At 44.3% G+C, this 27,058-nt stretch overlaps 1 protein-coding gene across 1 annotated transcript in view; it reads left to right on the plus strand.

The window, feature by feature from the left end:
* slc25a13 (solute carrier family 25 member 13) overlaps positions 1 to 27,058 on the plus strand; it is a gene marked incomplete at both ends in the record, with an annotated part of 49,720 nt that overhangs the window by 9,461 nt on the left and 13,201 nt on the right. Inside the window, 10 exons of the mRNA XM_080531802.1 lie at positions 1,752 to 1,805; positions 2,096 to 2,238; positions 7,584 to 7,699; positions 9,836 to 9,975; positions 14,783 to 14,929; positions 17,703 to 17,829; positions 19,991 to 20,084; positions 21,365 to 21,449; positions 23,270 to 23,357; positions 24,254 to 24,412. Coding sequence (XP_080387928.1) covers positions 1,752 to 1,805; positions 2,096 to 2,238; positions 7,584 to 7,699; positions 9,836 to 9,975; positions 14,783 to 14,929; positions 17,703 to 17,829; positions 19,991 to 20,084; positions 21,365 to 21,449; positions 23,270 to 23,357; positions 24,254 to 24,412 — 1,153 coding nt within the window. The remainder of the gene's footprint in view (positions 1 to 1,751; positions 1,806 to 2,095; positions 2,239 to 7,583; positions 7,700 to 9,835; positions 9,976 to 14,782; positions 14,930 to 17,702; positions 17,830 to 19,990; positions 20,085 to 21,364; positions 21,450 to 23,269; positions 23,358 to 24,253; positions 24,413 to 27,058) is intronic.

A 27,058-nucleotide genomic window follows, 5' to 3' on the forward strand; every position in this document is an offset into this window, starting at 1 on the left:
AAATGCTTTTTGTGCCTTAGATCTCTAGAGACACAGTGCAGAATATGACTGATGTTGAAAATATTTGAAGAATATCTACAGGTAAGCTAGCTGCTCACTGGAGAAATCCAGAGGTCCATTATTACATTCAAGATGTGGATGGAGTAAATCCTATGTATCCTATGTACTAGATTGAATGTTTTTCCAATACTTGTCTGTAGTTATATTGCACATGCACTGATATGGAAAGAATATTGATAAGCATAATAAAATTAGATTATTATCATAATAATAATAATAATACTAATAATAATAATTATTATTAGTATTACTACAGTGGTATCATTACACCACCCACGAGTGCCCGCACACACACACACACACACACACACACACACACACACACACACACACACACACACACACACACACACACACACACACACACACACACACACACGCACGCACGCACGCACGCACAAGTACATGGATTTGAATATGATAACCATCACATGCACGCCACTGACCAATTGACCGGTCCACACCACGTGACCACTTGAGCCTCTTTCATCTCCTCTCACTGCGCTGCGCGTGATCTCCATGGGAACGTCGTCACACACGAGGAAGTGATCAGGCTTGGTTGACAGTAAGCTTGCTAAGCATGGCTGCAAAGGTAAGCTTACTTTTTCCGAAGGATTCACATTTTTTAATGCGAGGACAGGACACATCCATACATGTCTGTCTGGAAAACAGGCAATCACGTCTCTGGACGCACAGACGCTGTTATCATAGAGACACACACTGACATCACCCCTCATCCATACAAGCGGCTGGCTATGGATAGCTAGCTTTTAGTTAGCCTGCTAAGAGGATGTTGGAGGTTAACTTTGGCCACCATGGCAATGACATTAGGGCTTTACAGTAGCTTGGTGGACGAGGCTACTTGCAGAAGTCAAAGTGGCAAAGAGATGTAATTGTATCCCCTGTGATGCAATATGCAGCAACCGGATATCAGATCAACCTGTCATTGAAACAGGTTTTCTGTCTGTCACTCTTCCCACATCCCTTGTATTGCAGCCTACTGATTAGCCTATATTTCCCTGGGAGCCGACTACAAGCTTTGGTAACCTTGATTAGCATCATGCTACAGTACAGTACATCTCCCTCACATACAGTAGTTAAGTCTGCGCGCTAATGGGAGAACTCTGTATTATGCTGCAATTTCTAAACTGCTCAGGTGCACTCTGTGTCTGAGCATTGCAAAGTACAGTAGTAGTAGTTGCGTACACTTTTAGGCTACATTTAATTGCACCTATAGGCCCTACCTGTGTGTAATTATGATACATGTGCAGTAGAATACATGTTAATGTTGTTACATAGGCCTAGCCATAAGGTAATCCAATTAGATAACTCCATTATGTAATTACAAATACATTATTAATGTACACTGTTACAGCATATTAAGACAAAGTTGTTACAAGTGTAAATTAGGCCTCACAGGGGCATAGGGGCAACTTAATGTAAAGTGTGACTCATGTTTTGAATGTAGTATGTGTTTTTGCCCCCTGTGAACAATTGTTAATCCTCTATTGTTATTGACAGTTCAGTTTAATGAAATAAAGCACTCATACATTATTAAGCCTAGTACAGCTACTGTCAAAAGCACACTGATTGATATCAGATCATAGTAAGTCACCAATAGTAATAATAACCACCATATTCTGATGGGAGTTAGGTTAATGGTTATACTTTGACATTATTTCCATCTCCAGATAGTCTCGCCAAGGAGGGCTGACCCTACTGAGCTGAAAGCTATTTTCTTAAAGGTGAGTTGTGTAAACACCAACATTTCTGTAGTAACTTACACTGTATGCAAACCAACTTCATTGAATCCTCTTTCTCTATTGTCTGGTTTGTGCATTACTATTTATTCCATTTCATTAGTCAGCAATTTGCTGAATAAAGTAAGAAAAGTAGAAGAAAGTAGAAGAAGTAAGCTACACTCGTTTCCTCATTAACAAGATGATTCAAGGCTTATTTTCAAGCCCTGAAAATATATATAGCTAGATTGTCTTTTAACACTCAGTGATGGCTGTGTGTGTGTTTGTTGTTGCAGTATGCCAGTGTCCAGAAGCACGATGAACACTTCATGTCTCCTGAGGACTTTGTGGCCCGGTTCCTCCATGCACACACAGACATCAGGCTGTCTGACGAGGCCACAGGACTGCTGGCTGGGGTGGTGGACCAGACAAAGGATGGGTGGGTAGAGGTGGACCAAAGTTGCTCCTATCCTATATAGTGATCTATGGTCAGATTGGTGTTACTGTGTTCCGTTTGGGGAGGGTGAGCTCATCCTTTTTGTCTGTGCCCTCGGTGGTAACTATTGCCCAGAACAGGTGGGCAAACAGTGAGCTTGATTAATGTTGATAGTACTAATGCTTATTGGGTTGGCAAGTTATTTTCAAGCCCTTATGTAGGTGTCCTGATTTCTTATTGGTGTAAGATCACTCATTGTTGTGGAGAAAAAATGTTTTCAGAGAAGATCCAGCTTCTATGACTGCCCCTCACTCTGCAATGGCTCTCTCAAAAATGTCTGCCCTCCAGACTGTTCCAGCCAATCACGCCAGCTCTCTGCGAGGAGGCGTCCCTACTAGGGATGAACTGTTGTAAAGTTAAAATGTAAAGTTTTTTTTTACTTAAACCCTATCATTCACAATTCTTGAAGAGTTTTTGTCTGCAGGCAGAAGACATGGAAAGCTCGAAAGAGAGTGTTTTTCTCCTTCCCTCAGCTACTGAGCACGAGGACCTGGGTCACTCGCTCACACACCTATGTCACACACACACACACACACACACACACACACACACACACACACACACACACAACACCATTTTCTTTTACCGTTTGTTGGTCAAATGTCTGATGTTTTTCATTAACCTTGTTTTGAATAATGAGGTTCGTAAAGTGACTGAACAAAACCTGTCTTTTTTGCCCAGATAGCACCAGTCACGTTGAAAATCTCCAGCTCTCCAATGTAGCCCTATTGCTAGAGAAGCCTGTTTTCTCCAGATGTGCCTACTGCAGCTTTTGCCTATGAAAGCGTTTCCCTGTTGATAATTAGTGTGGTAGCAATTGATTGCTTAAAACATCATTGATTTCACATGTTGAAGTTCTTTATTAGGGGCGGCTGTGGCACAGGAGGTTGAGCCGGCGTCTAATGATCGCAAGATCGGCGGTTCGAACCCCGGCTGGCTACATGTTGAGTTGTCCTTGGGCAAGACACTGAACCCCAAATTGCTCCCAATGAGCAGGCCGGCGCCTTGCATGGTAGCTTGCCGCCATTGGTGTGTGAATGTGTGAATGAGAGGCCATTGTAAAGTGCTTTGGAATAAGGCGCTATATATAAGTCAGTCCATTTACCATTTATTACTCATAGATTGCTAGCAAAGCTGTAGGCCTAAGCACATGTACAGTCTATCAATATAGTTCTGATCCTGTGTACCATCTTTCTTGGCCTGAATAATCAATCCCCTTTTTTTTTCTATAAAACACATATAGCCTAGAGCTTATTTATTTCAATTATATATATATATATGCCTTATATATATATATACATATATATATAAAAAACGATCATCCCACAGCTTCAAATCCTCAAAGCCCCTTTTCAGGTGTTGCTCCCTTCTTTCAGTTTCCCCCTAATTTATCTACCCACCCCTATATTTTACATTAATATGTATGTTTTTAATGATACATAATGATGGGCAATGAAATGTTAGGGTAAGTCAAAAAGAAAAACACGTTGCCACGGCAACCACCTGGGCTCCAGCAAAGAGCAGAGTGCATGCGGTCATGTTGCACGCCGCTTTAAACGGGGGGAGGGGGGTGGGGTAGAGAGAGGCACACATGCACTGTAATTGCCTGTGCCATTCAGAAGCACTCCCACTGCATTGTGTGGCTTTGGAGGTGGATAAATGGCGGCCGTGGCATTGCTGCTATTAAGGGCTAAATCTATTAGGAACCCTGGCTTGGGTTCTGTATCTAAACCTCATTTGGTTTGGTGGAAGAGGGGGGTTGGGGGTTGGGGGCTGGGGGGGTTTAAATGACTGAGGGGGACAAAAATGTCTGGTTTGATCACCACCTCCAGAAATCAGAGACCTTTGTTTGACTGCATCTATTTGTTTATAGTTGACATTATTCGCTGCTCATGATGTACTCTTTTGGTTCTGTGAGTCATTTCCTATTTACCTGTGAACCCTACAAAGATGTAGGATTTGACTAGACAATGAGAAGGATGATTATGCCTTGTGAGCGGAACAGACAATGGGTGCATTTGTCAACATTGCCCTTTTTTGTTTGTCGAAAAACAGGACGGCATTGTTTTTCAAGCGCTGACGAGAACTTGTAGAGTGAGCTTTTTGAGAGAAAGAAAGTAAGAAAACAAGACACTTAAAAAGCTGTATTTTGATAGCCGACTCACTCTAGTTCTCAAATTAGATGAAAACAAAGGGTATTTAGGAGACGTGTGCCTGACTGGTATATTTTAAAGCTAATGTGACTGTCTGCCACTGTTCCACCCAGGTAGCCTTCCATTTCTCTGAGATAAGTCACTAGTAATTGTTTTACAGAGGGGGTGTTAACAGTGATGTAAACAGTGTAATGCATTTTTTGGCCTCCCTCTGTGACTGTTTAAACCAGGTGATACCGTGACAGCCGTCACCATCTCTGGAAATCACTTTCCCCACTGACTCACCCTCCCAGACAGAGGGATACTGAACATCCTCTATGCCTGTAAATCAGACATTCAGCACATGTAGACATCCCTGCTGCGGTGTCAGAGATGTTATTTTTCACTCTCTCTCTCTCTCTTCTCTTGGGGGTTAAAACTTTAGAAAGAGAGCATGCTGGGAAAATAGCAGTACCACAGGTCTTGCGTATCCGCTTGGTCAAGCCGAAGCAGCCAGGCAGCCAGACAGCCAGACAGCAGTCACCTGTTGGTGAAAGGCTGTCAGTTTCAATGGTAGGGCCTTATTGAAGGTGTTCTATTCTCTCTGTACTATCAGTGATCAAATCTGTCGGGCTAGCCTAACCCGCCCAAATGTTTGAGTTATAAACAGTACTGTAGGCCTGGTTTTCTTTTAGGAGTAGTGTTTACCAGCGATGGATTGCTAAAGATGACATTAAAGGGTCGACATCATAGGCACCCACAAACAAACACTCTTTCTTGTCAAGAAAGAAAGACATTCTCTACCTTGAGACTACAGTAGATGTTACCTATGGTTTATGATCGTAGTGATGAAATAGTTAGGAATTGAAAACAAACCCTCCAGATACCAAATGGTATACCAGTACTACGTATAATAGGCGATATACTTTTTTGTAATTGCATGTGTTTTGTGAACGGTCTGTCTCAAGAACATGCCTAGGATGGTCACATGCCATATTAGTTGATGGTTGGGAGATATTGTTGGTTGATTTGATTATTTCAGTCTCGGTCTCTGCATTGCAAACCGATGGCATCTCCTTTCTTGTTAACTGTTTTCTAGTAGTCACAGCGCTGCTAATCAATCATGAGCTTTGTCCTTGGCACAATCACCAGACAGTGTGTGTGTGTGTGTGTGTGTGTGTGTGTGTGTGTGTGTGTGTGTGTGTGTATGTGTCTCCCTCTCTCTTCTAGCTCCCATCAGTAATCTGAATATCTTGATGATCAACAGGAGTGTCAGTTACAGTAAAATGGTCATTATCTACTGTAAGTCTGTACAGTATGCATGTAAGATGATTCATGTGAAACACTGTACTTTCTCCATCAGTCGTCTTGTCAGTGAGTTGTTTGACCATTTTAGGCGCCGTCTTCATGTTTTCCTCTCTGTAGTGGGTACAGTGTCTTACTCATGTGTTAACATCCAATAATAATTCAACTGTAATTTTTGGTACTATTTATATTTCGGTCTCAGAAATGATCTAATATTCAATAGGGTTTCAGCCGTGAGAGCTGCTCTGCCGTGAGTGCTTTGCCCCTCTGCCCACTAGCGAACAGAATGCCAGTTCTGAAAACTGCCAGCTTAGTTAATAAAACAATTACTCTCGACTTTGCAACACGACTGATTTCACATTCTGCAGGCAGGCAGGCAGACCCACAGGCTCACCGTTTCCCAATGAATCCCTTTTGAATTTCATCAGTAACAAAATTAATTAGAGTGACCAGGAAAATGTAATCATTGGTCCCCTGAAAATTGAAATAGATTAGGGATGGATGCACAGGGGGCTGCTCATTAGTACTGACCCCAGTGTAATTATTGTATCCATTTGTGAAATTTATAATGGACTTGAGGCAACTTTGAACCAAGCTTGAATTAAGACTGGATTGCGTGGTCCCCAGGGTCTCCTATGGAGGTTCAAATGGCTCGGATGATGGTTTTTTTGTGTGTGATTGTGGGCATATGTAATATTGTGGGTGTTGTGTGTAATACATATTTATGAGAGAGAGGGAGAGGGAGAGGGAGCGAGAGGGAGAGAGAGAGAGAGAGGGAGGGAGAGAGAGAGAGACCTTCATAATACCTTCTGCATAATATGTAGTTAAGAGGAAAGGATTTCAGAAGCTGGCTCAGAACTCCCTTAGTGATTGTACAGTGTTTATAATGGCAGGGGGAAATGTAAAACTTTAAAAATCATTTTTACATGTGAAAGGTTGCTCCTAAAAGTAAGCAGCCAACTTTAACTGGCACCCTACACTGACATGAAAAAGTGTATCAGTCTTATTATGATGAGATTGAATTTTCTCTTACAATTAAACTCTGAGTCTATGACATGCAGGCAACCAGGAAGTAGCGAGATTCAAGTACTACATTAAGATTGTCATAGATTGATAGGCTACTGTGGAGAAACACAATCATTGTTGTGATTATCAATGCTGGAAAACAATAGGACTGTGAACATTAGTTGTTGTTTTTTTTACAAATATCTGCTCATTGTTCTCAATTGACTTGAGCTTACAATATTTTTGCCACACAGAGCAGAGCACGTTAGCTGCAAATCTACACACATGCATGGTCTGACCAGATCCCCTGCCCTCGTGAATAATGGCTGATATGCATGAATAAAAAACATTTGTGAAACAATTTAAAAATATCTTCCCACATACTTGCACATCGTTGTCCTATTACTTTCACAAATGTGTATTACAAAAATATGAAACCTATCAGTAACAGAACCCTCTGCCTGCACTGGCCAGTTTCCGGTGTGGACAACGGCTACCAGGAGACACTCAACTGTCTTCTGATTATAAAAATGTTTTGGTTAAGCCCAGCGCTGTAAATTGAAACTTGACATCAATATAATATATTTCTCTTCCAAATGATTGCACCATGAGTGCTGTAGAATGTGTCAAGTATGACACAATTCAGAGTTTTTTCCCCGGTGGATGGTGATGATACTGATACTCCCTCTTGTATGGCACTTATGATGGGACATACAGTATATCAATGTGGGTTTTTGGAGAGGACCCCTCACTTAACTTTTTGTGTCTGTCTCTCTCACTCTTTCTCTCTTTATCCCTCTCCCCCCCCCCCCTCTCTCTCTCTCTCTCTCTCCGCTCTAATATCAGGTTGATCTCATTCCAGGAGTTTGTGGCGTTTGAGTCGGTTCTGTGTGCCCCTGATGCCCTCTTCATGGTCGCTTTCCTACTGTTTGACAAAACGGGCAGGGGAGAGGCCACCTTTGGTAGGTACTGTAGCCTCCCTCTCCCTTTGATTGACAGGTTTACACCCAGCCTGCCAGTACGGTGTATTTTATGGCATACGAGAGACTTGGAATAGGCAGGAGACTGTTAAAGAACAATTCCAGGGGTTTTCTAAAAACCTGGCTGTGATATTGTACTGAGGGACAAATCCACTGTTAAATGTTTTAATGATACAGTATTAGACCATTTTCATTCACTTAAAGTTCAATGAATCATTTCATTGCCAACTTTTTAAAGTCTGATTTATTTAAACCAGAGGTGGTGAGTACATAATGAGTAAGGCCAGTGTACTTTGTTGAAGTCTGACATATTTGCATATCTACATCAATATCTATGAAACTAACCTGAGTCCTGTGACAGTGACAATGTAAACAACCCTATAAAGATAACAGGGAGACAGAAAGACAGACCTTTGGAGGCATCGGTAGGGAAGGCATATCTGTTGGAGAGACGGAGGGGTGGAGATGGATGTTTGTGATTGGCACCATTACTCTGATGTCTCAGACACAGAGGTGAGAAAAGGAGGCATTTGTACCTGTTGCTTATTTTACATTTCCCTAATTGATTTAAACAACCCTAATTTCTGCCTACTGTAGGTGTGCCATGGCAGCACATTAGCCTGATTTGAAATGCAGCGCACACATCTTGGGTGCAAATAGAGAGAAAGCTAATTTCATTATAATTGTTGCAGTCAGCAGGGAGTAAGATCATTGTGGTTGATTATATATGCACATATGTAAATGTTCGTATTTAAAAGGCTCAATTAGAATATTTATCGGTGACGTGTCTCTGCCATAATTAAAAGGTCTGTTGTTTTTCTGCCTTTCTGAAAGGTTAATGAATATAGCCAACGCCAAAGCGCTATGAGACACACTGAGAAGTGGAAAATTGCATGAAAAACATTACACATGCCATACACTGCAGTGTCTGTATAACTCGCATTCAGCTACCATTTCATGAAAAGCAAATAACTTGTGACTGCGATTATGGTCTTGTCAGAGTCGCTTTATTGTGATCCTTTACAGATTTTTTTTAAATTTTTGGGCTTTTCATTAGATTAAAGGGCTTCTCCATGTCAACGAAAATAACAACTCACTCCTTATAACCTATTAAAAAGCATTAATTGCCATGGTTTAGCAGCATTAAAACAAGTTTGTTTTTCCACATTATAAATGGGTTGTTTTAATTTCTAATTTCTTTTTATAGATTTTTTTGGTATGCTTTTTTGTTGTTTAGTAATAACCTGTGTAATTCCTGTTAAGCAAACGCGGAAAAACACTCAACGTTTAACACATACAGATGAATGTTTTGTAATTCTGCAGTGTAAAAAATAAATTCATAATTTGGTGGAATAGAGTTAATAAAACTGTGACATGCAACGCATGTTAAATATGATTGTACTTGAGCCAAAGAGATAGAAAAAAAGAAAAAAAGGCTGTAGTGTTGACAGCTCTATAAAAGCTGATAATATAAACGCAGGTCTGGAATGGCGCTGCACTGCTACTCTGCGGAGTAAAGGCTGTATATTTATTGCCTCATTAAAGTGTAAAACCTGCTCGAGCTGTCTTGTTCCAGAAAAGGTATGGCCTGGCTAAAATGTTCATTTCCCATTTCTTCTTTCATTTATTCCCTCCTTGTTGCTGCCTAGTTGCTGTTCGAAACATGGTTTATTTCATGTGTAATAAGAAACAGGTTTCTCGATCAGTTTGTTTTTGTTTCTTTAGTTAGGTAATCAATGTGACTAGGGTTGTGTTCAATCTCTCCCATCTCTGCCTCTGTGTCAGAGTCAGATTTAGGCCTATAAATCCTCACCTAGTACAGGACCATCAGACATCACTCCATGGTTATCAGTCATTAACCTGTGTTTTCAAGAACATTCTTCCCACCATTATCAAAATAAAGTGTCTTCCTTGCTGAAGGGAACTAATTAGACTACTTCTTATACTAATTATTGTAATTTGTAATTGTAATAACACATTTTGTTTGGTATGACATACACAACATTGTCAGACATATATGTGATAATCAGATCCTAACAACGCTATGCTACGGCTAATCTGCTGTCTGTTTGTAAATGGTCAGATTAAAAGGTGCTTGTCTCGTCTGTCTCTCCTCAGAGGACATGAAGCAGGTTTTCAGCCAGACCACTATCCATCAGCACATCCCCTTTAACTGGGACTCTGAGTTCATGCGGCTCCATTTTGGCACGGAGAGGAAGAAGCACCTCAGCTACGGAGAGTTCACTCAGTTCCTGCTGGTGGGTTTTCTCAATATCGCCTTCCACTCCCTCACAGAGACTGTGTCTGTCTCTGTTTGCCTCAATCTCCCTCTCTATTTTTCTCCTCCTCTTTCTCTCGCTCTCTCTCTCTCTCTCTCTCACTCTCTCTGTCACATGCTTTCTCTCTCACGCTGACTCTTTCACACTCTATCTTCCTGTCTGTTCTCTATTTGAAAGTGTCCCTCTTTCTTTCTCTCCCCACTCTCTCCTTTTTTGTTATCCCTATCAATTTGATATCTTTGATATCTGTCTCTTTTTCGCTTGGAACGTCCATGTCACTGTCCTTCCAGATCCTGCATCATGTATTTACTCTATCCAGGGAATTACATTTCACACATTTGTTATTGAAAGTCTGCAAAACATCCTCATTCATTGTGTTTTTATCACTACCATGATCTTATGCACACTGCATTCAGACTGGTTGATGCCTGTATTCCATACGTGGTGTGTTTGATGTCCATCCAGCCTAGGCCTGACACACAGTTCTAGACTCCTTGGTACTCTCACCGTTTTCCCAACACAGCCAGGCATATTGACCTGATTAGTCATTAATGAAACACTGAGGTTATATTTTCAACGCTGCCATTTGCTTTCCATTAGGCGACGTACCCCCAATATGGGCCCTACTCCACCTATTTCTCCCTAACAGGTAGACATTTTCTCCTCCATAAAGGACAGTGTCATAGACGCTGCAGCATTCCTTTTGTTTTTGTGGCGTGCGAGCCATTTTCCAATATGATGTCTAGACTCCTTGAAATCAGGGAGAGGGAGAGTGGGGGGTCGGCCGTGCCAAGTTTGCATCTACACTCACTATATCTGAATGAGCTTTTTATATTACACTTAACTTGGACCAGATGGCTTACACACTGTGAGTAACACACTGATAGTGTGTGTGTGTGTGTGTGTGTGTGTGTGTGTGTGTGTGTGTGTGTGTGTGTGTGTGTGTGGTAGCTAGTAGAGAATGTATTTTGCATTCAGAGCTTGCCCAGTTTGACTCCAGCGGTTTCCAGTACTTCATACCAGAAGTGCAGCAGTCATGCTCATAGTTCAAGTATGAAATACACATTTCCTATTTCACTCACTTACTTCATTTAATAATTTCATAGCTATTGATTCATGCCTTAATAACTGACTCAGAAAAGTAATTTTTCCTGAAGTCACCAGTCAGTGACGTTTTCTCCTGGAAAATGGTTATTATGAAATGAACTGGGTGAAGACCAGGAGGTTTTTGAGAGACAACTGTTGTATTTGAAATTGTTCATCTATCTTAAGAAACTACTATTAGAAAATGCTATAATATAGTGTTTTTCTCCCATTCATCGTTTTTTTTGTTTGACTATTTAAGGAAAAATCTTACTGTTACTGTGTTGTAAATGTGTCAAGAATATCATCATCAGAGTATGTATATTTTGATGCAGTATCATAGTGTCTGGGGTTTTCTCTTAGGTGCATTGTATAACGGCTTGTATTATTCAGCCATAGTAAATATATTGATTCATAACATCGTACAGTTTGTCATACATCGTTACTAGATGAATGATACAAACAGATACAGTACATACCATATTATGTGACACGGTCTGGTGAAAAGTGCCGCAAGTCGGCAATTCTCAAGCAAAGAGCTTATATATATATGTATATATATTAAAAAAGGTTTTCTGTTTTTTTGCATATTACAAAAGTTTAAGTGTTAAAGAGCCCACTCGATAACAAACAACAGTTTTAGGATTACTAAATACTTTAATAAGTATAATAATAATTTGTGAATTGGGGGCGCTTAGGGGGTTAAGCGTCGACCACGTAACCGCAGAGTTCCCGGTTCGTTTCCGGCTGTGGACATATCCTGCATGTCATACCTCCTCTCTTTCTCATCCATCCTTCCTGTCTAAATCTCATCTATATGAGTGGGATTGCCCCACTCAGAAAAAAATAAAATAATAATAATAATAATAATAATTGTGAATTGGATTCTCTGTCTCGTCTGCCATAGGCTACTGGGTAAGTGATACATGTAAACAAACATACGTTTTAGGACATGTTCAAAAGCAAGGACTGTGTGATCATCTAATTATGTGTACGGTAGTTGTGTTTTTAGCCCGTTGATGTTCTATCAGCATGTTGTGATGTGCTAAACATGCAGTTAGATGTTTGTAGTGATGTTCCTTTTTAGAGCTAGCTACTAGCAGCTGTTTTGTGTGTGTTTTGATTCAGACCGAGTTTCTACACTATTTGGTTTGAGGTGGACCAACATTCAAATAAGCTTATCTTCTTCAACCATTTTCAGATTTGATTTCAATGTATGACACATTATTTGAAAGCTTACAATCTGCACTTTCATAATCTGGAAAAAAAAAGAAAATGGCATTGCCCTACTTGAGGACTTTTTAACCAGACCCCGTCACATATGAGTGGATGAGAACCCCCTTAGAAATACGCAATAATGGCCCAATTGGATACTTATGAAATACTTATATGCTACAAATGAGTGCCTAATAAGTGTTCCCTTTACCTAAAGTGTTACCAATATGTATATGTCTATGTTGTAGTACGTTTCTATGGGGATTCACATCCCGGTACATGTACAGTATGTGTTTTTCATACATAGTAATGATGTACCAGATGCACACAAGATGGGATTATCCGGGAAAACGTTTGCGCTGCAGATTTCTCACAAGGGCTCTCTTGCCAATTACTGTCTCGATGGAAGCCAGAGATTCTCAGAAATTACATGCATTTTTTGTCTTGTGCGTGAACGCTCGCCAGGGCTGGCTTTATGTTGTTGCATGCGGTCTGTTGATGATATTGCCATACGTAGAGGTGGCCCCTGGTAGTCCCTGTCCTAGACCCTGGCATGCTGGCACACTGAACACAGAGTGGGTACTAAAACGGGCTGTTATGGTTTAGTTTCCCCCTAACGTCCTGTAACGGCTTTAACCTGGTATGTGTCGATGAGAAGCAGAGAACAGGAGGAGAGGGAATCTGTCTTTCCGCTGCAGGTATTCCATTGTTTAAGTTTTGGGGAAGAGCGCCAGTACTTGTATTGAAACCAAACAGAGGTAGCTCGTCAAATGTGTTTTTATTCAAATCCAAGGACAATTAAAGTAACAATAAATGCCTCGGCGGTCTGGGTATTGGCCCGACTGACTGCTAGGCTCTACCCCCCAAAATAAAAAAACATGTCTCTAAAACACTCGCAGTTGCAATAAGTTAAGGTTTTAAGAGGCTAAAACTATAAACTGCTCGATGCTGGGCCCGCAATTGTTTTGTTGTTCCATGTGGTTGTGGCTCTCCAAACTCTGTACTGTGTTGTCCAGCTTGAATGCAGGGGTATTTTTTTTCCCCTTCACACACATATTTTTCTCTCTCCCTTCCCTCTTGTTTTGATAGTCTCTTATCATTATATTTACATTTTTTGGTGCGGGAGGTGGGGGGCTGAACTGTTCATCAGTAGGTTCAAAGCCAACTGAATTAGGAGTCACGGCACCAACTTATGACACTTCAAATGTCCCTTTCCCATTTACGTTATGTGTTTATTTGCAACATTCCTTCGGATGTCTTTCATTTTAGATCTGTACAGTTAACCTCCCAAATAATGATTATCCAACGTGAGCTGTGTGTGGATAGCTGACGTAGTCCCCTGCAGTGGTCCTGACATCCTGTTCCTCCTGACACAGGTTTGCAGATAACCCTCTTTGGGGGAATGTCAGTTCTTATTCTCTGGTTTCTATTCAGCTTTATGTGGGTGTCAATCTCCTAAAATGGAGCTATGGAGCTATGAATGTAGCCAAGAACTGTTTTGCTATCAGGTACTGAATGTCAGTCACTCAAACTCTCCACTTAGGAATGGGTCTACATTCTCCCAGGTTTTGAAGGGCAGTACTGTTGTTAATAGTTTTGCAATCATATGATAAATAGTTTTACGGTAAGGTTTTTGGTCGACAAACCATATGATATACCAAGGTACACCTATAATGTACCAAGTATTTATCTTTCTATTTTGCTCATAGAAACTAGTGTTCGATATTTATTATGAGCTGGGAGGAAGCACTGTGTTTGTGGTTTCTTGACAGACCCTCTCAGAAGACTTGTGGTCGCAGGTACTGATAATCGCTTTTAATTTCAAAGCCTGTAGGAGTCCTCCCATGAGCTTGTCTGTTGTCTCTGTGGCCCTCTGTGTGTGTGTGTGTGTGTGTGTGTGTGTGTGTGTGTGTGGTGTGTGTGTTTATCCCCTGGAGTGCGTTTAATGGGGGATTTGGGATGGTGAGAAGCAGCATAAGGAGCAAGGAGGAGAGGAGAGAAAATGACTGCAGCTCTGCCAAACGCTGGCTTGCTGTAACTGAGAGGGAAAATGGCGCCAGGGGGCTCATCAACAGGAATCCAGCTACTCGTGTGTGTGTGTGTGTGTGTGTGTGTGTGTGTGTGTGTGTGTGGATACACTCTTATTATCATGTTAGAAGCTGACACAATTCTGTACAAAATGTCTATGGTCCTACATTGCATTTTTGAATAGAGGCCGGCCCCATGCTGAGCTCAGCTCACCTATACATACAGTTTATGTTTTGGTGCTTTGAGTTTTAGATGAGTTAACCTCTTCATCATGTGTCATGATGAATACAAAGTCCTCTGTAGGACCTACGAATGTATCCTTTGTCCTGTGTTATTGTGGATCCAGGTGAAGTATCTATCTCTGTGTGTCTATGTGTGTGTGTGTGTGTGTGTGTGTGTGTGTGTGTGTGTGTGTGTGTGTGTGTGTGTTAATCTCTGTGTGTTCTCCTCCCCTGACTAGGAGATGCAGCAGGAGCATGCACGACAGGCGTTCATTCAGAGGGACAAGGCCCACAGCGGCTCCATCACGGCACTGGACTTCAGGGACATCATGGTCACCATCCGACCCCACATGCTCACACCCTTTGTGGAGGAGTGTCTGGTGGCGGTGAGTCTGGCTCTTCTGGCTCTCTGGTTCTCCCCCTCCAGTTCTCCTAACGTGTCATTAAGTCAAACCTCCCTGACAGTCTCAGAGCGAAACCAGCCAACTGAACGTGACGCTGGTAGACATGCATAGCCATTTTTGTTGTCCACTTTGTCTCTGTGTGTACAAATATGTTCCACTGTGGTAATGTATGGGCTGTTTATATGTGTCTGCGAGCTGTGTATGCGTATGTGGTTGTGTGGAGGTTTACAACAGTACTCAGTGTGAGTGTGTGTGTGTGTGTGTGTGTGTGTGTGTGTGTGTGTGTGTGTGTGTGTGTGTGTGTGTGTGTGTGTTAGTGTCTCATCCATTTCATGAAACCCTTCTGGACTCACTGTCATTTTCTCCAGTGTTTACTTCATAAAGGAAGGATCTCTGGGATATGTTTGTAAACATACTCTCACAGCCATTAGAGATGCATTAAACACAATGGGCTGGAGGAATCAAGCCTACACACACCCTCGCCGCCTCTAATTCACCCACACCAAAAATGATAAATGATAAATAGAACACTCTGTTTAGCCAAATATTGTCTCTTCCCTCTTTGTTTTCCATGAATAATGTCCCTAGTTGAATTTCATGGAGTATGATGTTTCACTCACTAGCATGAGGCTCCTAGATTTGGACAGAGATAAATGTGTCTTTCTGTAAGGAGAGCAGTTTCACCCGAGCAGTCTCCTCCTATTGCAGATAACATGGAGCGAGCTGTGGTCTCTCCTCGCTGTGTCTGTAAAGCAAACAGCACCATCTAGTGAGAGGGATGGTTTTTCTCCCCGTTCTCTCCCCCACCCCCACCCTCAGGAGGAGTAGCAGAGAGTATCTGCAATATTCTACCCAAGTTACTGAAACGAGTCATTGCATCCTTGAAAATGGTCGAATGTATCAAAACAGACAGACACAAACGCATCTTCAAACCGAACATGTTTGAGAGTTTTTTTTTTTAAGAGGAGTTGGCCAGACAGGATTTCTTGTGAACTTGAAAGAGGGTTGTGGGCAGTAGGAATGTGTACAGCGGGTAACTACAGAAGGACTCAGTCTCTATTTTAAGCTTTACCTCATTCTATTTTCTCTCCTTTATGACATCCCTCTCTCCTCATAAAAGCACTTTATTAACCATGCCCCTCGAGCGGTGGTCCTCTGATGAACACCAGTGTAATCCTGTTCATGTACACGGAGGGATTTACCCAGGTTTCCCTGTGGGGTGCGAAGGGTGAAGCATTCTGGTGGTGATGATGAACTAGTTGTTCCTTTTCTCCCCCTTGATCCCCCTTGAGTATTTGTACTGGGATATCAGAACTAACTGAAAGATGGGTTGTCATGTGGGTATCATTTGTGTTTCCCTGTTTTGTCCGATTCAACATGTTTGATTCTGTTTGTTTGTGTCACATTTATTGATGGTTGTGTTGTGTGGAGCATGTTGTTCACTTTACTCCGGTTTCTCTTTCTCTCCTGTCTCCCTCTTTCTCTCTCCTGTCTCCCTCTCTCCCTCTCTTCTGTCTCCCTCTCTCTTCCTCCTCTGTCTCCCTCACTCTCTCCTGTCTCCCTCTTTCTCTCTCCTGTCTCCCTCTCTCCCTCTCTTCTGTCTCCCTCTCTCCCTCTCCTCTGTCTCCTCCTCTCTCCCTCTCCTCTGTCTCCTCCTCTCTCCCTCTCCTCTGTCTCCTCCTCTCTCTCCCTCTCTTCTGTCTCCCTCTCTCTTCCTCCTCTGTCTCCCTCACTCTCTCCTGTCTCCTCCTCTCTCTTCCTCCTCTGTCTCCCTCTCTCTCTCCTTTATCCCTGTCTCTCTCCTGTCTTCCTCTCTCCCTCTCCTCTGTCTCCTCCTCTCTCTTCCTCCTCTGTCTCCCTCTCTCTCTCCTTTATCCCTGTCTCTCTTCCGTCTCCCTCTCTCTCTCCTGTCTCCCTCTCCCTCTCCTCTGTCTCCCTCTCTCCCTCTCTTCTGTCTCCCTCTCTCCCTCTCCTCTCCTCTGTCTCCCTCTCTCTCTTTCTCCTCTGTCTCCCTCTCTCCCTCTCCTCTGTCTCCCTCTCTCCCTCTCTTCTGTCTCCCTCTCTCCCTCTCTTCTGTCTCTCTCTCTCTCTCCTGTCTCCCTCTCTCCCTCTCTTCTGTCTCCCTCTCTCCCTCTCTCCCTCTCTTCTGTCTCCCTCTCTCTCTCCTGTCTCCCTCTCTCCCTCTCCTCTGTCTCCTCCTCTCTCTTCCTCCTCTGTCTCCCTGTCTCCCTCTCTCTCTCTCCTGTCTCCCTCTCTCCCTCTCCTCTCCTCTGTCTCCCTCTCTCTTTCCTGTCTCCCTCTCTCCCTCTCTTCTGTCTCCCTCTCTTCTGTCTCCCTCTCTCCCTCTCCTCTGTCTCCTCCTCTCTCTTCCTCCTCTGTCTCCCTGTCTCCCTCTCTCTCTCTCTCCTGTCTCCCTCTCTCCCTCTCCTCTCCTCTGTCTCCCTCTCTCTTTCCTGTCTCCCTCTCTCCCTCTCTTCTGTCTCCCTCTCCTCTGTCTCCCTCTCTCCCTCTCTTCTGTCTCCCTCTCTCTCTCCTGTCTCCCTCTCTCCCTCTCTCTCTCCTGTCTCCCTCTCCTCTGTCTCCCTCTCTCCCTCTCCTCTGTCTCCCTCTCTCCCTCTCCTCTGTCTCCCTCTCTCCCTCTCCTCTGTCTCCCTCTCTCCCTCTCTTCTGTCTCCCTCTCTCCCTCTCCTCTCCTCTGTCTCCCTCTCTCTCTTTCTCCTCTCTCTCCCTCTCTCTCTCTCTCCCTCCCTCCCAGGTGGCCCGGGGCCAGGTCAGTTTCTCCTACTTTAACGGCTTCAACTCTCTCCTCAACAACATGGAGCTCATTAGGAAGATCTACACCACGCTGGCGGGAAACAAGAGAGACGTGGAAGTCACTAAAGGTTTCTACTACAGTACTGTGTGTGCGTGTGTGTGTGTGTGTGCGTGCGTGCGTGCGTGCGTGTTTACTTTGTGATTGTTTTATTTTTTCCCCTTTTCGCCCCCCCCCCCGCCTCCGTTGCGCCTCATTGAGCCTGCTGGAAGAGTCCCAACAGACACATGGGCTGTTCACCCACAATCCTCAGTGATGGCGGTGGTGCTGTCTGCGCGCTGGGTGTTGCTCTCATTGGGCCTGTCTGCGACACATCCTCCCAGCCCCTCAGGCTTTAACATCTAGGATCAGTTTGCCCTTCCCTATAAGAGAGCAAAACAACACGTGATGACTTTATGTGATACATAATTCTAACATATAATGTGACAGGTGGATTCACACAGTAACTAAAAAAAAGTTATCCGTTTGGGTCAACACTGCTCCCCTCACTACAGTGACTCTCCCCCTGTCCTGTCACGTTGGCAAATGTTTGAACTGTATTCATGCCCACCCCTGTCTCGTCTACCGCATGCTGACATCTGTAGACTAGCCCCCCCTCCTCACCCACACACACACACACTCTCTCTCTCCCTCCCTCTCCTTTCCTCTCTCTCTTTTCCTGGTTCAGTCTGAGGGGCTGGGTCTGAGTGCGCCACATGGCCCCTGGGTGCTGCTGGGGTAGTTCTGGGTATGTGTGATGCTATCTGGGCCTTATCGGGGGTGTGGGCCAGCCAGGCAGCCTGGCCTGTTCCCACCGTGGCTGGGCTGTGCTAGGCTGGGCTGGGCAGGCTGCGGTGGCCCCTGGCCAGCAGATCTCGACCCCCCCCCCCCAAGCCCCCCCAGACCCCAGTCATTAGACCCCTCTGGGACCTGTGCGTGCAGAGCTCCACGTCTCTCCCTCTCTCTCCCGCTGACCCCCCCCCCCTCCACCCCGGCTGCCTGATTGGTTCCGTATGTGCAGTGTGGCCACTGTTGGGTGTGTGACGTCAGAGCTGTGGTCACCGCCCTTCTATGTGGATGTTAGGGGTTATTGCAACATTAACTCAGATGGCCGTAATGCAATTTGGTGCATAGTCGTCATACAGTCTAGATAAACGACAAACATACTGTGTAGAGAGTGACAGGTGTTTATAGGTGTTACACCCTGTATAGATGCAGGTTAGTGAACTGTGAATACGGAGCCAGGCATGTAGAGACAGACAGGTCATCGCTGTGTGTAGATACAGGTTGTGTGTCGAGACAGACAGGTCATCCTTGTGTGTGGATACAGGTTGTGTGTAGAGACAGACAGGTCATCACTGTGTGTGGATACAGGTTGTGTGTAGAGACAGACAGGTCATCACTGTGTGTGGATACAGGTTGTGTGTAGAGTCAGACAGGTAATCCATCATTGTGTGTAGAGACAGACAGGTCATCGCTGTGTGTAGATACAGGTTGTGTGTAGAGTCAGACAGGTAATCCATCATTGTGTGTAGAGACAGACAGGTCATCGCTGTGTGTAGATACAGGTTGTGTGTAGAGTCAGACAGGTAATCCATCATTGTGTGTAGAGTCAGACAGGTCATCGCTGTGTGTAGATACAGGTTGTGTGTAGAGACAGACCGGTCATCGTCGTGTGTAGATACAGGTTGTGTGTCGAGACAGACAGGTTACAGGTCGTGTGGAGAGACAGACAGGTTATCTGTATTATTCTGTGATTCCCCTGACAGCATGCCAGTGGCCTGGGGGTAAGCTGAGCTCGGCTGTAGTGAATGGCTCAGTGTGGGACGACATTGTAAGAACACTTGCTACTCTTTGAATAAGTGGTCACTCAATACCAGCACTATGGAAATGTTAACCAGTCTGGGATCAACCTGTTCATTATCAACCAAACACTTAATCCACTGTACACACACTGACTATCATCCAGCATTAGTCATGGATGGAGTGAGTCCAACATACTTTCAATTCAGACTTTTAGTTAAATGAAATTCAATTTTGTTGGCCGGAGAAGATACATACAGGTGGAAATGAAAGAACACAAACCTATTATTATATGAGACAATATATGAGAGTATTTTGCTAAGCCTAAAACAATGGTACAGTGTTGCTTTGATTTTTACACAGTTTATAGGAATATCCACATTGGTATGGAACTAAACCACAGTATAAGATGTTTTTGATGACTTTTCCCTCACTCTCTTCTGTGACAGAGGAGTTCATCATCGCAGCCCAGAGGTTTGGTCAGGTGACTCCTATGGAGGTGGACATCCTGTTCCAGCTGGCTGACCTGTATGAGCCCAGGGGGTAGGACACACACGCACACACACGCACACACACACACACACACGCACACACACACACACACACACACGCACACACACACACACACACACACACACACACACACACGCACACACACACACACACGCACACACACACACACACACACACACACACACACACACACACACACACACACACACACACACACACACTGAGACAGACGGCAAGCTGAGTCATCTTGGCCCCTCTGGGCTGGGCCCCAGAAGAAAGAGAGTCACAGCACTAAAAAAGCTGACACACACACACACACACACGCAGAAACAAAATGTTTGACAAACAAGGCCTTTTCAGTTTCATCGTTTTTAATTTCAAGCTTCACAATAGTGCAATATAAATCAAAAGTTATTATCTCTCTCTGCATCATTTTCAATTGATATCGAACACAGCTCCATATCAGGGAAAGCCATACAGCCCATTTTCCCACAGTCAGTGATATGCTCCGTTCCCGTCGTTGCACGTAAGAGACTAGCTCGTACCATTTTAGATCCATGTTAGCATTTGATTGGATTTCAATCGCCCGGCCATTTATCTTGGCGGTAGTGAGAGGATCAGTAGCTCGTCATACCTCTGGGACAACACTCGCTCTCCTTGTAGATATGTGTGCTGTGATCAAAAGAGCCAGCCATGACTTCAGTGATGCCAGGATAATAATCCCCTTTCACTCCACTAAGCCTTCCAACTCAGCATTTATCTAAAGGAAGGGGGGAATCCACAGCACACAAGTGGTTGTCCCTCACTGTACAAGGCTCACGTTCCCTGTGTCTGCTCTACTCCGTAGGGCCCGGCTCGCCTACCGGTAATTTCTACTCAGACGAGCACCTGATTATTATTTCTGAGCAACGGGATACTTTAATAGTCTCGCAGCCTCTGATTGGAGATGCGGGAGATAATTGCTCCAATAATGGGAGGGGGGATTGCGGCGTTCCCGAAAATCTGGGAACGTCACAGAGATGTTGTTTGCCGGGGCACATGTACGAGGAGGAGGAGGAGAGGCCCCTGGATTTCACTGATATTAGTTTTTTTTGGTTTTGTTTGGATGCAGAAAGAGAGAGCGAGAGAGAGAGAGAGAGAGAGAGAGAGAGAGAGATATTGTTGGTCATTTCTAGATCAGATATGACCGAAAATCAGACCAGACTTGACGGGTCAAAAGCATTTAAATGCTGTAAATGCTGAAGGTGTTGTTACTGTAAGATGTCTGTTTGAAAGCAGTTGAAGTGTTTCCCCTTTCTTTCCCCCTCTAGACGGGTTGGCTTGGTGGACATTGAGATGATTTCTCCCCTGGAGGAGGGGGCCCTTCCTTACAACCTGGCGGAGGTCCAGAGACAGGTAACAGAGAAAAAAGAAAGAGAAAAGTGTTGTTGATGAGTTTTTTTTTTATAGGGAAAAGGAGCTCTTTTCTAGCTGTAGCTCCAACCCTCCACACACTGCTAGCTGTCACTGCTACATGTTTACACTATTCAATAGAACTGATGGTCTCTTCTCACCACATGAATGGATTCATATTAAAGTGAGAGGTTACTCCCAAATCCCACAGACTTTAATTTGGGGGATTAATCCTCCCAATCTATCCCCTAAATTCACTGAAACTATTTGGAGTAATACACTAAAGCAGACACAGAGTAGTCTTTATCGAAATAAGACATATACAATCAGAACTGAAAAGGTTAGATAATCTATCTCAAAATACCATGGCTTTGTTCTTTTTTTTCCTTTTTTTAACTTGTTCTGTTTGTGTAATATTGTCAAATAGTCATTGGACAAAACTGCCAAGAAATCCAGAACTCGTTTTTTAATCCTCGATTTGATCTCACAAGAGAAAGAAATATGATCAGACACAAGAAACCTCTCCTTGACATGTATATCTTTATAAATTCAAACATAAAAAAGCTGCTAATGACAGGGAGGTCTAGCCGTCCAGAAGAGTAATCAATCTCAAAAACACAGGAGAGGGACAGGAAAAATGACTGAAGGGGGTTTGAAACAGCTGAGAATGAAAAAAAGCAAAGACGCTGGATGGTTGGATGTTTCTTTTTTTACTCTTGTCAGAAGCTCTGCCTGCAGACGCAGCGTGTTGCAGGGTTGAGTTCCTCCACCTCCTCCACGCCAGGCCGGCCGGAGCAGGGGCCCCGAGTAGAGACGCCAGTCCCACCACAATGAGCCGCTTTGGGCTGTGGTCTGGCCTCACGGGCTGCTGGCCAGCTCTCCCTCTGAACCTCCACCCCCACCCCCACCACCCATCCTCCCAGTCCCCCCTCCACCCCCTGGCTCTGACTCAGGAAGGAAGGCAGGGAGGGAGGGAGGGAGGCCTCTTCTGGGGCACTGGGGGCAACAGCGGTGGGGGTATGGGGAGGTTGGGGGCTCAGATACCCCCTGACAGGTGGAACTGTTCCAGAGAAGGGGCCCCCCTCCTTAACTCCCCCATCCCCCCAGGGACAAGAAACAAGGGCGGGCTGGTGCAACAGGTACCTCCAGTGAGGTATGTAGAGCATAATGGATGGTGTGGCTAGGCATTCGCTGGCTAACTCTCTCTGCTCCATGGCTACGGCAAGGGGCTTGGATTTACCTCCAATCAGATCTGGGCTTTTGATTGTGGTTTTTCTCAACTAACCTCTCATTAAAACAATACAACTGATGGGACTTGATAAACGGTCAATGGAAACATAATGTTATTATACAGAAATGAAGACAAATCTAATCATGTGATGTATGTGATCTGTGTTGTTGGCATGGTTCCCTGAAGTTAACATGATACTTACAAATCTGTCTTATTGTAATGATCTGCATGTAAGTGATTAAGCATGGAATAGAGTTTGTATGGGATTTATGTATTATTTAATAATAATAATAATAATAATAATAATAACTAATAAAAATATAGGAGGACAGTCACAGGACATGCATAACATACAGCCCTATACATTAAAAGCATGCAAGTTTTTAGCAAGAAGTATTCCCATACTTCCTGAGAATCAGGGATGGGATTAAAGAGCTCCACCACAGCATGGGAATGGGACTCTGCAACTGATTGAAAGATGGGATGTTTGAGTGTATGGCTTGTCTGATATCATGTCTCTCCCTCTTCCTCCCTCTCTCCCTCTCTCCTTCTCTCCCTCCCCCCCTCCCCCCTCCCTCTGTTCTTCTGAGAGCAGCAGTCCGGTGGCGACACATCCCGCTCTGTTCTCACCCAGGTAGCCGAGTCCGCCTACAGGTTTGGCCTTGGCTCTGTTGCTGGGGGTAAGTCACAGATCATTGCTCTACCACCACCACCACCCCCTCACCTGCCCCCTGGCCCATACTTCTCCCCCTGGACCCCTTCCTCCCCCCTCCAGCCCCCAGCCCTCCACCTCCCTAACCCTCCTCACAAGGAAAGCAGAAGACAAAGGCCCCCCTATTGCCTTCTGCAGGGGCGATTTCTCCCCGCTTAAAGAGGAGAGGGCTCTTTGCGCCATGGGAAACCTCTTGTGTGGATTCTTTTGTACCTGTGAGTGATCAGAGGAGGGTATTTATTTTGGGGGGTGGGTGGAGGACGAGGCGGGTTGGGGGTGAGGTGGTGCCTAGGCCCTGTGTTTGGCTCCAGACTGCCTCTCCCCCTCCCTCTCTACCCGTCCCTCCCTCCCCCCCTCCCAGAGGAGACAGGTTAATAAGGAGGTAGCGCCCTGACCGTCCTCTCTCTCTAATTAAACCTGTCGCCGTCGGATCGCCCCTTCTTTGTGTCCGGCAGCCAAGCCCATAACACATGACTGACGAGGCTCTACCCTCTGACAACTTTGGTTGGCTTTGCTTTTTGCTCTTTTGATGTCCCCCCAAAACACCCGGCCTCCTCTTCCTCTTCCTCCTCCTCCTCCTCCTCATCCTCCCTCCCGGTCCCCGGTCATTGTTAATGATGTGTACTTGAACAAAAAACAAAAATGTTTCCTGAAATGTCTTCAATCACGTGAGCTGCTTTGCAGAAATGTCATTTCACATATCAAGACATCTGCGTAACGTCTTTCTACCTGCCCCGTGAAAAACTGAAACGGTATCTCAAAGCCATTGTGTCTAAAACAACATGATAAAAATGATATTGTCTTCATGACACCTCAGTAACGCCTTCAGAACGTCTAATATGACTCCTTCTCCCCCCCTGCCAGCTGTGGGTGCCACCGCGGTGTACCCCATAGACCTGGTGAAGACGCGCATGCAGAACCAGAGGACGTCCGGCTCCTTGGTGGGGGAGCTAATGTACAAGAACAGCATCGACTGTTTCAAGAAGGTGGTGCGCTACGAGGGAGTCTTTGGCCTGTACAGAGGTCAGTACCGGCACAGGCACATCCTTGACCATCTCAACACGTTCTCCATAATCACAGATATAGAATCAGCTTAACCCTCTCCCATTGCCTCACCACTATTAACCATCATGGAGGAAAAATAGCAACCACGCTGACCTTAGACGAACGTCAAGGGACAACCATCGAATTTTGTTCTATACCTCCGCAGACAACTCCCACTCCACCACAACAACAAAGGGGGTTGACAGGGGGGAGGGTGTGTGGGAGAGGAGAGGGGGGAAAAGAAGAGAGAAGGACAGGTGGGAGGTTTGAGTTCACCTTCCTTCTGACCTGGCTTCTTTGAAGTGATAAAGGTTAGCTCTGGAGTTTCAGAGGGGGGACAATGCACACGGCACGCAAGTCCACATACCAGCAGGGCCCTGTCACAATGCTAGTGTGTGACTAAACCCCGTCCCGTCTTCTACTGGCGTTCACATAATGACTACCTGCCCAGAGAAGAGGAAGGGGGTCGGGGGGGGGGGTAGACTCTAGTCTAGCACATTGGCTATCACATGATTGAGAATGGGACTTGGAGTTCTCAGGATGATGATTGACAGCTGAGGCTCCCGTGAGGAAACCTGAAGGCTGGCGTGTCTGTCATAGGACACAAAGCCTATAGAGAAGTCTCTGACATCACAGACAGTCAGACGGACTGACATGGCTCCTGAGTCGCTCCCACCGGGACAAATGGCAGCTCTGTGCTTCTCTCTGCCTCCTAGACATCATGACATACACACACAGACACAGGCACAGGACGCGCATGCACGCACACACACACACACACACACACACACACACACACACACACACAGACACACACACACACACACACACAGATACTCATACTCTAGTCTACCGATCTATGTTAATGGCTGTCCAGTCATCCGGTACACATTTTTCTATGTGGGAGTGAAAATACTCGGTCCTGATTGAAAACAAAGTAAGCCGAGCAGATCATCTACTACAGTATAAACATATACCATAATAACATTTGGCAACAGTGCAGTAACTCATTACGTTAAGCCTATATCAGCCCGAGTTCCTCCTGCAATCATTCCCTGGTCGTTCTCAACCGTGCTCTCCCTCGTGTATCCGACTAAATGAGTGGTGAGACGACCAGAACTCCACTGCAAGCCCTGGGATGATGTCATCGTCTCGGGGAACTTCAGATAAACTAAACGACAATGAGAGCTCAAGTGATTCTCTCCCCGAAGCCTTCCACAGACACAGTGGCTCCTGTTTGTAATTCTCAGCCAGGGGAGGCTGGTGGAGGTAGAAATCGGAGGCTGCGCTCATTGTAACGCATGGAATAGAATGAGGAATGGTATCAAACATTAATCTCATTTGGTACTCCCAGAGGAATTACGTATGGCTATTGCTGTCATGGATTCATTTGAGCTCATCAACCCCCATACTTTAAAAACTGTTGTTTCACAAATGAAATCCTCAACATGCTCACTTGATCCAATCCCAACATGGTTCTTCAAAAGTGTTTTTGACTGTTTAACTGATGATGTATTAGAAATTGTGAACTGCTCTATCAATTGCCATCTTTCCCACTCCCCTAAAATCTGCCATTATAAAACCACTACTTAAGAAAGGAAAGCAAGATAATTCTGTTCTCTGATATTTCAGACCAATATCTAACCTTTAGTTTCTAAGTAAAATCCCTGAGAAAGGGATTTTCAGACAACTTACTGATTTTCTTAGCAAAAACATTTTATTTGAGAAGTTTCAATCAGGTTTTCGCTCAAACCACAGTACTGAGACTGCATTAGTAAAGGTTGAAAACGATCTCAGACTTATCATAGATGCTGGTTGTGTATCAGTTCTTGTCTTGTTAGATTTGAGTGCTGCTTTTGATACAGTAGATCACAGTATTCTAATACATTGTTTAGAACACTGTGTTGGTCTCTCAGGACTTATATTAGAGTGGTTTAAATCGTATCTAGCTGGTAGGCATTTCTCTGTTGTCCTGGTAGACTCTGTTTCTGATAATGTTGACATCATATGTGGGGTCTATTCTTGGTCCGTTGCTCTTCTCCTGGTACATGATCCTATTAGGTGGAATCATCAGAAGACATGGTGTAAATGTTCATAGTTATGCTGATGATACTCAGCTGTGCATATCAGCATTGCCTGATAATTCACATGCACTCAGCTCGCTGTAGAATTGTCTCCGAGATATAAAACCTTGGATGACCAAAAATGTTCTACAACTAAATCAGGACAAAACTGAGATTCTTGTCATTGGACCAAAAACACAAAAACACAAATTGTTGAATACTATGGGAACCTTGCTTTCAAACTGCAAACATGAAGCTAAGAATCTAGGTGTGATTATAGATTCTGACATAAGCTTTGAGCCTCACATCAAATCTATCACTAGAAATGCTTTTTATCATCTACGGAATATTGCAAAAGTTAGACATTTTCTCTGGCAAGCTGATGCAGAAGTGTTAATGCATGTTTTTGTTGTTACCCTTTTGGACTATTGTAACGGTCTCCTTTCTGGTCTTCCGAAGAAAGCTATTGGCCAGCTGCAATTTGTCCAAAATGCAGCAGCGAGAGTTTTAACCAAAACAAGCAGACGAGCTCATATAACTCCTATTTTCGAGACTCTACACT

Source organism: Nansenia antarctica (genome assembly GCF_963989245.1).
Source record: "Nansenia antarctica genome assembly, chromosome: 5".
NCBI lineage: Eukaryota > Metazoa > Chordata > Actinopteri > Argentiniformes > Microstomatidae > Nansenia > Nansenia antarctica.